The 14833-nt window shown below is 40.6% G+C and overlaps 1 protein-coding gene across 4 annotated transcripts in view; it reads left to right on the forward strand.

Moving 5' to 3' along the window:
• The window catches only part of DGKQ (diacylglycerol kinase theta), a 205709-nt gene that overhangs the window by 126237 nt on the left and 64639 nt on the right, over positions 1-14833 (forward strand). For all 4 annotated transcript variants that reach the window (XR_016441301.1, XR_016441302.1, XM_090039011.1 and 1 more), the window contains exons 18-21: positions 347-528; positions 4122-4222; positions 9487-9633; positions 10586-10697. Coding sequence is in view for 2 of the 4 variants with exons in the window: in XM_090039011.1 (XP_089895137.1) it covers positions 347-528; positions 4122-4222; positions 9487-9633; positions 10586-10697 (542 nt within the window). In the remaining 2 variants the exon portion in view is untranslated. The remainder of the gene's footprint in view (positions 1-346; positions 529-4121; positions 4223-9486; positions 9634-10585; positions 10698-14833) is intronic.

Below are 14833 nucleotides of genomic sequence, written 5' to 3' on the forward strand. Positions count from 1 at the left end.
CAGCTGCCTGGGGCTCAAGGGTGCTTCAGGGTCAGGGCTGCCTGCTGGCTAGCCCTGCACTGGAGCACCCTTGTGCCCCAGCCAGCCCCTCAGTAGTTTGTTGAGCTGGGTCAGAGCAGCCTCGGGCTAGCAGACTGACCCGCCCCGCTCTTTTGCGAGCCAGGTCTGCTCTAACCCAACTTAACATGCCTGCAGTCGCAGGTGCACATGTAAACATAACACCCAGGAGCAGTAAACTCCAGAATGATATGCGCCGGAGTTTATTGCTCCATGTTAATGTGAATATGTAGATGCTCCCACTATTGTGTAATTTATGAGGTGTAACATCTTGCTTTTTCTTTGCCAGGAAATGACCTGGGGAGAGTGCTACGCTGGGGAGCTGGTTACAGTGGGGAAGATCCTTACTCCATATTGATATCTGTTGATGAAGCTGATGAAGTACTAATGGATCGTTGGACCATCCTTTTAGATGCTCCAGAGCCTGTTGAAAATTCAGCAAATGGTGCATTAGAACTTGAGCCTCCAAAGGTATTATGCATTTTTGTTTGATATTTTTTTTTATAATCTTTGATTTATTAAAATACCAGTAAGGAATTAATGCTGTTTACTCTCATCTTTGCCATCATTTCTAGTGTTATTTTGTTGTGATGTTAACAGTTTAATATTTTTCTAAATGGCCTAGTATATTCACTAAGGCTGTGTATAAAAAAGATAGGCTTTGCATGCTCATTAGAGTGAAATCGATGCCCTTGTTATAGAGCAAATGGTTACACAATTATTTGTTCTATAGACTTGTAAGATACTGGTTTTTTTCCTCTAGTTTTAGCACTTCTATAACTGTGACACTTGTGAATTTGGAAGGTACCTGGCTATCCCATGCTTATGGGCTTTGCTGGTTGCTACATGGGCCCAGGAAGGAATTTTTCCCACCTGTTTACTACCTCTCATCCCCTCCCCCATTAAAAGCACTAGGTATTGACCAGAGCTAAGGGTGGAGATTTTGAGTGTGGTGTCCTAATGCTCTGCTGGGACCTTAAAAAAACACCAAGCAAACCAAAAAAAAACCCCAACATAGTGGTTCCTGTCTAGAGGGTCTGGCCCCTCCGCTCCATTCAGGGTCAGACTGATCACCATATTTGGAATCAGGAAGGAATTTTACCCTTTGATCAGACTGGCATGAACCAGTGGGGTTTTGTCTTCCTCCATAGTGAGATGGGGGGACATGGTCCTCTTCCTCTGATCTCTCAAAGGTATCTTAATAAATTATTTCCTGTCCTTGTAGTGGCAGGGCATTGACAGTGCCCTTATCACCCTGCTTATCTGTGGCAAGTTAAAGGGTGTTTTTCATATTTCAGGCATTTTGTCTGGTATTTTGGGTGTGACAGTTCTTGAAAACTTCAGGAACAAGTTAAATGCTTTTAGGGTGATTTAGAGAGGAATGCTCCAGCCTTGAGCAGGACAATCCAGTGTGCCATGAGATAGTTTTAAGGTGCTGCAGGGTACCACAGTGTTAGAACTTTAGCTGTGCAAGCACACATACATGCTTCGCAGGACAAACTTAGAGATTTCAAATAGGAATTCGTAGTATCAAAAACATTCTGACCTACTGTTGTCTTTCTGAGTTTTTTGCAACAGAATCGCTTTATCATTTTTCTGTAGATGAGAAATGAGTGAAAGCTAAGAACAGGCATGTTCCAAGGGTGGTTTGAGTCTAACAAGGTTGAGAACCACTGGACTAGATGATGACCCTTTCCAACCCCACTTTTCTGTAAATCTGAGAACAATACTTCCATCATCTTGAGTTGTAATGGAGTTTTTTTGCCACCAGATAAATGTATTTGAGCTTCCTTCAACAGGCTTTCCCAAAATTAATACATTTTGGAGAACTAGAATGGAATTGGAGTCATTGTATTTAAATGGAAAGTATCAATATTTTACTTTTTAAGCAGGTAATAAATTTGATAATTGAAAATCTGCTATACTTGCTAAGATTTGAGGTTAAGTAAACTTTTTTTTTTTTTTTAAAGTCTCCTTTTCTTCCTTTCTCTTAGTATTGGATCTTTTGCATAAACAATTCTAATGTGAATTTCTTCCACAGGGGCAAATGCCATTGTTTGGAAAAAAGAGAATATCAGTTGTAGAGTACAACTCCAGGGGTCTGTTTCAAGTCCTCTGTTTAAGAGGAAATACAGAAAGAAATGAGAGAGAAGAGAATAATAGCAAAACAATAAAGCAAGAAAATGTAACTTGTAATTCAGTTGCTGGAAAATCACAGGCCCAATATATGGCTTATGATACTTTTATTAGTCACTTAGATTCCAATTTTTAATTGGAATCGGGCTGCTAATGTATTCAGGTCACACACAGTGCATTGCAATAGCAGATTTGTCTTGGGTGTCTTAATATGACACTAAAAGATGAAGGCAGAAATTGGTAGTAGTCAGGAGTTTCAAGGAAACAAGGTATAAAAGAAATTTAATACACTGAAAAGAAATTAAAAATAAAAATATTAGGATCATATCATAGTTAAATAGTTGCTCAGGTTGAAACCATGTTGATGTTGCCTGACTTGATGAAAATCTCTCATAACATGGTGGGGGGGTAAAAGCGACCAGGTTGAGTTTAGATTTATGAGCGTCCGCAAGGAGTGATGATGGTTAATACTTCCTGCCATAGACAGACAGCTTGTCTAGTGCTTCCATATAGTGATACCACAGAGGAGAAAATATTGCTGGTGGAAGGACAGGAGAGATTATCTTTAGATATCAGATAGGCAAGGATTTTTTGGGATGGCATCTTATATTGGACCAACTGCATAGTTAGGATAAAGTTAGGCAAGCTTTCAAATGCAAGGCATTCTTCAGGTTGGAGGAGGAAAGCAAGCACAGTCATTCTTAAGACTGGTGGCAAGAGTTGTGAAACTGGCAGCGGGGTGGGGGGGAAATCCATTGACTCACTTGTGACAACAAACACAAACAGGTAGTTTCTGTTTCACTTTCGCATCAAAATGGCACTTCTCCAGCCCCAGGATTGGTATTTGGGGCACTTTAGCAAAGTTTTTTAACCTAGTCTGGGTGCTGTTGGTACTTGAACAGCCACATATCTGAGCGTATGAAGTAGAGCTGTGTTTTAGCATGGTGCATATGTCGTGCCTTGTACTTACTCAAGTAAATGCCTAAGTCATGAAATTGTGGCCAGTAAAATCCACCACTAGCAGGCATTAAATGGAGGAGGAGAGGAGCTGTCCCATGTTTTAGATCTAAAGTTGGGGCACTCATTCAGGGAGTGGGAAATCCAGATTTTAGGTCCCCTCAGCCAGAGATGGCCTGAACCTACATGTCTAACTTCCAAGGCAACAGGTTTGGCCAGTAGTTCTCCACTGGGGTGCCATGAGACCCTTCCAGGGGTGCCACAGGATCAGTGCCATTGCCACCCTGGCCAGTTAAAAGTGCCATGTGGCCTTATTGCCAGGAGATCTGTGTAGATTGGATCAGGAACAGCTGCAGGACAGGGAGGTATGTGGGCATAGTGCCTTCTTCAGCCTGCATTAGGTTTATCAGATAGATACTTGGTGCGACTGCACATGAACCTCCTAGAAACGGAAGCATTTTGGGGCAGTTTCACCTGGCTGTGGTGGTGGCAGTGGGGCAGCCTGGAGGGCTGGCCAGTTCTATAGATTTGTCTCCAGGCTGCTGTGCTGTTGCTGACAGCCAGATGAAACTTCCCTGCATGCCTCTGTTTTCAGGAGGTGCACACAGGGCTGGATTGGAAATTGGCTCCAGCCAGAGGGGGAGGTGCCTGCCTACATTTTCTTTTACCTGTTGTCTTAACTTTAACCTTGCTTGCAAATCACCTTTGTTTAATATTGGCCTTAGGAATAATTACAATAGCCCCACAACAATATTTGCCTGTTGATTTATATAGTGTCAACTCCATATCCATTTCTGAATGCAGTTTATCTCTGAGAAAAGTACTCCTGTATCATGTTTGTATGTGAGCGATTTGAAGAATAATCGTGTGGCTATCAGTTTTGTTGAAAATATTAAGAGTAGGGTTTAATCTTCTCTTATTAAATTTCAAGGCAATATTATATGTATTTAGTTTCATTTTCTGTTTTTCAGATTGTACAGATGAATAATTATTGTGGTCTTGGAATTGATGCAGAGTTGAGTTTGGATTTTCATCATGCTAGAGAAGAAGAACCGGGCAAATTTACTAGCAGGTAAGAGTAAAATATGAGGACTGACTCTACATAGTACTGTGTATAGTCTGTATGGTATAATGAAACTCTACTAGCATTCACAAACACTTTTGAAAAAGTGAAAATAAAACGTTAGGCCACAGTTAATCACAGGTTCTGCAAGGAGTTGGGGGTAATGGCAGAGTGGGCTGGGAGGCAGTGCACTGCCATTGGTGGGCCAGGTCGTCTTGCTCCATCTACATCAGTCTTTAAGATGGATGTTTTATCTCAGAGATAAGATGATATGGACCACTATGGTATCCTTTTGCAAGGTCAGAATTTACTGAGTTCCCAACTGTCGTGTGCTGCAGGGTCAGAACCTGAGGTACTGTGAGGAGGTTCGTTTTGCCTTTAAGGGAGGGAGTAAGATTTTCTCTAGCTACGGGTCATGGAGTTTGTTGACCGCAGACTAGGGTACAAGATTTACGAGTTGCAATAAAGAAGCGTTTATTTTTGTTTACTTACACGCCGATGATTAAAACACTTTCTGTTTCAACTATCTGAGTTACAAAGCAGACGGCTAATTCTCTCTTTGTTGACGGATCGTAAATCAGGTCAATGCGCAGGGGAGGGGTTACGCCGGGAAATTCGGTGGCGGACAAGCAATGTCACGGTTGGCCGGACCACGGCAGACAGGACTGATTGATTGAGTCGTAAAATGGCTTCTGCCGTCGTTTGGGCTGCGCGTGGTTTTTTAAAGGTTTTCACCCTTTCTCTCCCCCCGTCACTGTTGACATCAGATGGTATGTTGTTTTTTCATGCCCCTTTCTAGTAAGGGAGGTGACTGGATGAGAGACTTTGTGCTTACGGCACTACAATCGGGTGGAGTACAAGACACCAACTGTCACTTTTCCCATTGTTGGATTCTGCTGTAATGAGCCTTGCAAAAATCATTTTTCTCTTAGTAGAAACATCTAGAGCAAGGTTGTTAAACATGCAGCCTGTAGAGCAGCTCTGTCTGGCCCGCAGAGCTACCAGAAGTTGGGGCCAGGATTAGGGGTGGGGCCTGTTACAGAATATGGGGCCCTTGTGGCAAGTAACCACTTGACCCACAGGCTTGCCATACCTCCACCAGCAGTCCATGCTGAAGCTGCTGTTGCTACCACCGCCAGTGCATGTCCTTGGTCCTGGGCTAAGGGTAGCTCACAAGAAGCCTTGTGGTCTGGATCCAGTCCAGGGATCTAAACTAGTTTTAGAGCTGCTAGAAATGGAATTTCTGTGGCTCCTTCTTGAGCTTTATCATTGTGATTTCCTCATTAAGTGTTTATCATGTCTAAAACTACTCATTTAAATGAAAGTTGTTCAGACAGTTTCCTTGGTAGTTCTATTCATGTAGCTATAACCAAGTGTGCTGGACGCTCCCATCTTTTTCAAGAGGTTGCTCTTTCAAATTTGAATCCTTTTAAAAATATTTTGATTATCTAATCTGGTCTATCATCTTAAAAAGAAATGCCTATTCCCCATAAAAACTTCTCTTTTTTCAATGTGCTACATTTGCAAAGTCAGAGTTATTTTTGAATAGCAAGTAAAATGAAGCTAGATAGTTCTGTTTTCTTGAGTTGTTTGAGAACTGCACGGTAGGAGTAGTGATCTCTTTCTCATACTGATGCCAATGAGAATTTTGTCACCAGATTCAAGAGTCAGTATTTCAGCACAGATGCTTAATTATGACATAACTTGGTGTGGAACATTGGCATACATATACATATGGTAAACATTATGAGTAAGTATTACCTCACACTTTAGTTTGTTTTAAAAAGTCATCAGTTCAGAAGTAAACAAACAGAATTTTATTCCTTCCCTTTATCTACGTTTTTGAGATGCCTAAAGATTATTTTTATTCTAGTAGATGTTTGGAATAGCTATGTGCACCCTAAACTCTTTACACGTGTGTTTTTAAACTGTTGAATTTCAGTTTGCTTGTTTATGTGCAGTAATTCATCCCACTTATCTCTCTTTGCATTACTATCAAGTGTTTCTGGTAATTTATTTAAAAAAAAAAAAAAAAAGAGTTCGTAATCTATGGTTGTGGTCCTCAAGCTTTTTAGACACCATGCATCCCTGTGTAACGTCTGTGAATTTAGCAGCACCCTACTTCAAAAATGATTTATTATAGTTGAGAACCACTGATCTAGGGAGTTGATCTTCAACAGTATTCTAAGTTTTAATCTTTAAATCTTTATTGTTTACTTTTTCATATGTTTAGTATACCTTGTTAAAAGCATGCACATTACCTGTGTGAAAGATAAATTAGCATTTTATGTGATCGTTTTGAAGGAAAGTCTTAAATGTACTCAACTGTTTTCAGAGCAACCATACTAAAATTAGCATTCACTGCAATTGCTAATGATGTCTTACCTATTTCTTCCTTTATTTTGATAAAATATATCTACATATAAATACAGAATTTTTCCTCTCTCCATGTGTGTAATTATAATCTTTAAAATTAGTTATGATATACTAAGTTTCCCGTGTCATAGTTTTTACAGGAAAAAGGACAGGTTGCAAAGCATGCAATGGGATTTGTTTGCTTAAACCCCAGACAAGTTTGAAATTTTTCTTTATCTTGGTTTTATTTTTTGCTTACTTGAAGTTATAGAAGTATGTAATCAGGTATGTGTCATCATGGCTTAGAGTCTTAAAACATTTGTTAGCAGCAGTGAAAATCTTCAGTGTTTTAAAGTTTTTTCTGCCATACACATTCGTTATTTCCCATGGGTTTTTTAACACCTCGCTGCTACAAAGTCCTTCACTTCTCATCTCACATTTTTCCCTTTCACTTGTATTTGCAAGAAATAGTTTCCATTCTGCTTTCATGCTTTTTGTAACTCCTTTTTTGTTCTGAACATTAAGTAAATAAGCTAAATAGAGTAAGTTGTCCATCTGGGCTGGTGGTTTGTTTTGTTAAGAAGAGAATTGAAAATACAACAGAGAACCTCATCATGCCATTATATAAATCCATGGTGTGCCTGCATCTTGAATGTAGTTCTGCAGTTCTGGTCCCCGCTTCTCAAAAATTAGAAAAGCTTCAGCTACTGAGAGGGGATCTGGTGGCTGTCTATAAACTCACTGGGGGGGTCAGCGGAAAGTAGTTGAGGCTCTGTTCCCTTGGACACCACTTGGGATAACAAGGAATAATGGTCACAAATTAATTTAGAGCAGGTTCAGGCTTGATATCAGGAGGCATTACTTTACAGTTCGGGCTGCCAGGCTCTGGAATGGGCTCCCAAGGGAGGTGGGGGCCTTCAGGAGGAGGTTGGATAGATATCTGGCTGGGGTATTGTGATCCCAGCACTTGTTTCTGCCCAGGGCAGGGGGCCAGACTTGACAATCTGTTCCGGTCCCTTCTGACTCTAGAAAACCATTCTGTTCAATAGCCACTAATAGTTCCATCATCCATTAATTTATCCAGGCCCTTTTTGAACCTGGCTATGCTGTTTGCTTCCACCGCCTCTTGGGGCAATGAATTCCAGAAGTTAACTATGTGTTATATAAAAAGAGGTACTTTCTATTGTTAGTTTTAAAGTCATCACCTATTAATTTCAACAGATGCCCCCTAGCTGTAGTATCCCAGGACTTGGTGAACAATAGTTCCCTGTTCACTTGGTCTACACCCTTCAAGCTTTTATAGATTTCTATTGTATTCCCCACCTAAGCCTTTTCTTTCCAAACTGAAGACTCCTAGCATTTTTAGTCTCTCCTGGTTTGGCAACTGCTTGGTGTCCCTGATCATTTTGGTTTCCCTTCTCTAGTTCCGTAGTATCGTGGTTTCTAGGGTATTAATGCTGTGTAATGACTAATCAAGGTTCTATTTAAGCCTAAAATAGGTCCTGTGACTTGCTGTTCCACGGTAGCTTTTTTGTAACATGCATTCCAGCTGGTGCAACTGTCAGTCATTGCAGGTTTTTTTTTCTAGTGAACTAGCTGCCGGGTGTAGGTGTCGAGCTAAGGATTTAAAATGAGTATGGAAAAGGTCCCCAGTTGCACAATTATTTGATAGGTTTCTATGTTACGAAGCCATATGTTTGTTCACCTAGTCTATCGCCTTAGTCTATTTTTTTAAAGTATTGTTTGCAACAACCCCCACATCAGGCCACAGCTACTGTTTTTATACCCCCTTTCTGACCCTGTTGGAGACTATTGTATGCATTGCACTGTAGTTGCCCAGTTTGTTTTCCTTTCAGTAAACATTACTTGGTGTTTGACTCTTTGGCAATTATCACTCGGAGTGGAAAATGAAATAGTATTTGGGAAAAAACGCTACATGAACGCTTGCTTGTATAAAAAGTAAAGGAAACAGACTCCATGAAATGTCTTTAAGATCAAAAGTCCTGCACAGAACAAAATTATGGCTGTTTTGTTGCGAGTTACTGCATGGTAACGTATATGCAGGTTGTTCCCTAATCTTTTTTATTGAGCAATTGTTTTTGCTGTGTTTGAAAGGCAAAATTACGTTCTGGTTTACTCCCAAAAGGAAACAAATCGTGGAAGATAATTGAGGTAGAAAGATTATACTGCCTGGATAGAGGGGATCTTGGCAGGACTCCATGAAATTCACCCAGTACTGTAGAACTGTGCTGCAAATTCTATGCACAAAATTTTAGTCCCCAATGTGACAATACCCTTTAAAATGTGAACAGTATAAACCAATGCAGTGGTGTGTAATAACTAAGTTGTTGTCCAACTCACCAGTCTCTGTGGACCCAGCAGTGTTTGTGATATTTTTCTTGGATGTTATGGAATTCAGCAACTTCTTTGCAAACATAGCCCTGTACTGTAGCCAATTTTTCACTGTTTAATTTTTCTTTGAGCTTTTCTTGCAGTTTGATGGTTGATGTCGAGGGGAAGGCTGCTAGAGTTCAATAATGTTAAAGATACAATTTATCCTGTCTGCTTGGGTTATTTTAACCTGCTACTTGTTTCATTTAAAAATATCAGTCCAGATGTATACCTAGGATAAGAAAAGTATAAGGATGTTAAATAATGTTCTAATGAAATGCTGCTTAAAATGTTTGGGTTGATTTATGCCCAAGTAATGTTTATGAAGGTGCTGAACAGTTTCTGCCCTGGGAGCTAACATAACCCACATTAAAGTGGTTCTCCAGTCTACTGCTGTGGCTAGAGCACTTCAAGGTATGAGTCCACTACTACCTACAAGTTAATGTTAGTTTTCATTGTATATAAAATTGTGCCACACTATTATGTCTGAGTTTACAATAATAGAGTGCGATGTTGGTTGATCCTAGGTTTCACAACAAAGGTGTGTATGTAAAAGTTGGACTGCAGAAGATAAGTCACGCCAGAAACCTCCATAAAGACCTAAAACTTCAGGTGGACCAGGTTGAAGTTGAGTTACCGAGTATTGAAGGACTTATTTTTATTAATATACCCAGGTAAAAATGAGAGAAGAATCTGTGTATGCACGTCTTATGTATGTATGTATAGGGATGCTCATTAAGGTGGCCATCTTTGTACTTAAGGGCCATACTCTAATAATTATGGTACTATTCTAATATTCTAAGAACTGTGATGGGTGGGTTAGAAATTTGGTGCTCAGGATATACCATATATCTATATTTATATGTTTATATCTCTGTCTATCAAATGTTCTTGAGGCAAGATCCTCAACTCTGTTAGATCAATTTTGGTCAAGGGCTCTGTGGGCCAAATCTGTTCTGTGAGCTATAGGTCGCAAATCCTTACCCTAAAGTATTACATCTCTTGAAATCTAAAGCCTATTAATATTTTCAAGATCTAGGAAACTAAGGGCCCTGCTACACATTCAGATTAAAGATGGATAGAAACGAGCTATAAAATTGTTACACATTTTCAAGAACTAACTCTGTAGCTAGTTGGCTCTTTTTATAGCTGGATAGACATTTTTATGGAGTGATAATTACTTTGCGCATGTGGCCAGTCTAAATTTATCATGTGATTAACCAATTAATTGCATAATATAGGTAACGTGTAGGAGGGGCCTTATAATTATCTGTAGTATTCAAGCAGAGTTTTGCTGTAGTTCTTTGAAACCCAAAGCACTTCAGTGCTACTTTCTTCCTATCTGTTTTTCCCCCCCATTAAAAATCTACCTACTTTTCTCCCCACTGCTACCAAAGTTATTAAGAGTATTTCAAATTTTTATGAAGGTAAGTATTGTACTCCGTGACGCAGAACAGTAAACTACATAGTGATACTTTCTTAGATCTTCCTTGACTGAGGAAAAGCAGCATGTCAGGCTTATTCAGTGTTGTTTTGAAACGGATCAAAATGGTTGTAAATATTTGGCTATTGTATATCAGATCCCAACGTGTACACAATAACAGCATTTTTATGCTCTCTGAACAGTTGGGGATCTGGAGCTGATCTTTGGGGGTCAGAACATGATAATCGATTTGAGAAACCACAAATGGATGATGGCTTACTAGAAGTTGTTGGTGTAACTGGTGTTGTTCACATGGTAAGTTGGTATAAGATTTACTTTGTTTTTGTTTGTTTGATTCCAAGAAGTACCAGGAACTACGGATATTCATTCATTCAACTAGTACTAAGCACTTATGTTCAAAAGACTTCTTTTAAAACTGGTTTAGTTTCTAAAATGGGACAATTGGAAGATTTTGAATCCAAAGTTTATAATATAAATTATTTATTCATATAAGTTATGCTATTAGCTTGATCAGGAAATATACATTTGGTGCAGCATGGAGCTATTACTGCTAATAAAATAGTATTTCTGGGTGATATCAGTTACCTGTATACACAGGGATGATTATATGATGTGCTAAGAATTTTGAATACGATTCAGGTGGGTTCAGTGACATTTGTGATCTGCTCTTGACATCTTCATTCACATGTCTGGCTTCAACAAGGTATGGCAGGTGATGTTAATCCAGTTGTGGCATTGCTTCCTTGCATGATGAAGATGTTGCACCATGTGCACAGCTGCATATGCATAGGGCAGGCTGTTAGGAGGAGGGAAAAAGGAATAACAGCTTTCCCTGCTGCTGCTGACCAACTAGAGAGGCTGTCATCAGTAAGCAGCACCACTGAAAGAATTAGACGACTAAGAGTCATGCTAAGGAGTCAGCCTCCAGGAACCTGGGGATTTCCCTGGGAAATGAGATGGAGGGGGAGGAAAAATCCTCCCCCAGGTCCTTCCACCCATGCATGGAGCTGGGGACACCCTGCGAGGCTGGAGCAGAGCCTGGGTTTCTGGCACAGCAGCAAGCTGGGGAGAGATGGGAAAATTCCCCCCGACTTTTCTGGAAAACAGCAGTGAGCTCCACCCAGCTATGCCCCCACGCCTCCAAGGCAGCAGCAAGCACTTCCTCACACAAATGCAGGGAGCCAGGGACACCCTCTCCAGCCACAGGGCAGCCTGGTATGCTGGGAAACAAAGCGTGGAGGGGGGTGGGTATTCCCTGCCTCTTCCCCTGTGCTTGCTGCTGCCCAGGAGACTCAGGCTGTGGAGTAGTTGGGCAGGGTGTCCCCGGCTCCCTGCATTTGTGCAGGAAAATGCACCCAGAGGGAGCGGGGTGGAAATCTTCCAGACATTCCTTACTGCAACATTCTTCACCCTGCAACACACACAGGCACTACTGACTCCTCCCCTCACTTTTTTCCCTTTAGTTGGAAATATGTATCCATGAGTTCCCTTGCACTGCTTGTTCAATAAAAGTTATCTTTCTGACCAGCAGCTGTGTTCTCGCTGTGTACCCAACCACATCCCCCTCATCATCCTTGCCCTAGAAATGCAAAAACGTGGGTCCAAGCACTCCCCCCTTCTCTCCACAGGAACCCCAAATCAAGGAAGCACACTGCAGAGTTTGGTAAAGTGCAGGCTACTGAACTTTACTGAACTCAAGTTTAGGGGAGAAGGGAAAGCAGAAAAATGGAAATGCTCCCAGCCACAGGTCACTGACCACCTGGGGCCCCCAAAGCAGGGTGAAAGTGCTCTTTGCCTTCCCCCACAGTTTGAACCATTACATTTCAGTGCCTAAAAGGTGACTGTTCCCACTGGAATGCAAGGGCATTGTGTGCATAGATACCTATGGCCTGTGACAATTGTGAACTGGTGCCAAGTGATGTTTGGGAGCGGTTCAGTTGTGTCAGTACCCTGATCTGCAACAGTTGTGAATTATTTCCTAGTGACATTTGTGGATTATTCACTTGTTAGATGTGTCCACACCCTCAGTAATGTAGAAGATCTCTCAGGCTTGCCTATGCTGGCTCCTTGCCACATGTGAAAATGTGCCTTGTATGCCTTGCCTGCTGGTTCTTGACTAATGTCAGATTCTAAAAACAAGGCACTGTGGCCATCTTGTGGTGGCCCTAAGTATTCCTCAAAAGTGGCCAGAGGCCCTCCGTCAGGAGTGCTGTTTGGTGCACTCACTGCATGGCTGTTGGGACGTGACCCATGCTCAATGGGAGCAAGTGAGCAGGGCATGCTTCTCAGAGGTGGCCACAGGCAAAGCATGGAGGCCGTGTAGGCAAGCCTTCAGCAATATTAGTAGGCTTCAAAACAAATCCTGAAATATTTACATAAAACCATTGTTAGTTACACACAGCAATGAATGGTACATACAAGGTAAATCAAGCACTTGTTTATATCCATCTTCAGCTACAAGGAGATGCAGCCATATTCAAGGGCTGAAAACTAACTGGTAAAAGTGACCCGAGTGGACTTTTTTATTTTCTTGAGACTTTTATTAAATTCTGAATGATTAGTATGCTAACATCATATACAGTTTCAGCTTAATTTTAAAACCGAGTTATTTTTGAGATCTGCTTTTCAACCTGCTTCTGACAGAAGTGCAAGTTCTTATTTCATGTTGTTACGTTTCTCAGTAAAAAAAAGTTTAACATTTTAAAGGGTAACACCAATTTTAAAAACTGTTTCAGAATGCATAGATTTGTGGAATGTTATTAGATTAAGTCAGCAAATGATATTATAGCCAAACGTTTACTAGAATTAACATCTAGGCTTTGAACTTATTTTGAGAACAACCACAATTATCCTAACTACTTAAATAAATAAATAAATAAAACCAAGAAGTGGCCATATACTGTAGGGTTTTGGCTTGAATGAGCCATTAATTGGGATGGTCAGGAAGAAATTTTATAACTATCCATTGTTAGCATTCTAGTTTTTTTGGTTGAAATGGCTGTTCCTGAACTACATGAATCAGTTTGTATGCTGTTATATGGCAGTTTGCACCTGCATAAGAAATGCCATTGCTGGGATTTTCAATTGCAACGTTATCCCTTGTTATACTACTGTATTGTACAGGCATACCTCGGAGATATTGCGGGTTCGGTTCCAGACCACCGCAATAAAGCGAATATCGCAATAAAGCGAATATCACAATAAAGCGAGTCACATGAATTTTTTGGTTTCCCAGTGCATATAAAAGTTATGTTTACACTATACTGTAGTCTATTAAGTGTGCAATAGCATTATGTCTAAAAAAAAAATGTACATACCTTAATTAAAAAATACTTTACTGCTAAAAAATGCTAACCATCATCTGAGCCTTCAGCGAGTCGTAATCTTTTTGCTGGTGGAGGGTCTTGCCTTGATGTTGATGGCTGCTGACTGATCGGGGTGGTGGTTGCTGAAGGTTGGGGTGGCTGTGGCAATTTCTTAAAAAAAGACAACAATGAAGTTTGCTGCATTGATTGACTCTTCCTTTCACGAAAGATTTCTCTGCAGCATGCAATGCTGTTTGGTAGCATTTTATCCACAGTAGAACTTCTTTCAAAATTGGAGTCAAACCTCTCAAACCCTGCTGCTGCTTCGTCAACTAAGTTTATGTAATATTCTAAATCCTTTGTTGTCATTTCAACAATGTTCACAGCATCTTCACCAGGAGTAGATTCCATCTCAAGAAACCACTTTCTTTGCTCATCCATAAGAAGCAACTCCTCATCCGTTAAAGTTTTATCATGAGACTGCAGCAATTCAGTCACATCTTCAGGCTCCACTTCTAATTCTAGTTCTCTTGCTATTTCCACCACATCTGCAGTTACTTCCTCCACTGAAGTCTTGAACCCCTCAAAGTCATCCATGAGGGTTGGAATCAACTTCTTCCAAACTCCTGTTAATGTTGATATTTTGACCTCCCCCCATGAATCACGAATGTTCTTAATGGCATCTAGAATGGTGAATCCTTTCCAGAAGGTTTTCAATTTACTTTGCCCAGATCCATCAGAGGACTCACTATCTATGGCAGCTATAGCCTTACGAAATGTATTTCTTAAATAATAAGACTTGAAAGTTGAAATTACTCCTTGATCCATGGGCTGCAAAATGGATGTTGTGTTAGCAGGCATGAAAACAACATTAATCTCGTTGTACATCTCCATCAGAGCTCTTGGGTGACCAGGTGCATTGTCAATGAACAGTAATATTTTGAAAGGAATCTTTTTTTTCTGAGCAGTAGGTCTCAACAGTGGGCTTAAAATATTCAGTAAACCATGTTGTAAACAGATGTGCTGTCATCCAGGCTTTGTTGTTCCATTTATAGAGCACAGGCAGAGTAGATTTAGCATAATTCTTAAGGGCCCTAGGATTTTTGGATGGTAAATGAGCATTGG

Source organism: Crocodylus siamensis, chromosome 3, assembly GCF_052110815.1.
Source record: "Crocodylus siamensis isolate JL-2025a chromosome 3, ASM5211081v1, whole genome shotgun sequence".
NCBI classification, from domain to species: domain Eukaryota; kingdom Metazoa; phylum Chordata; order Crocodylia; family Crocodylidae; genus Crocodylus; species Crocodylus siamensis.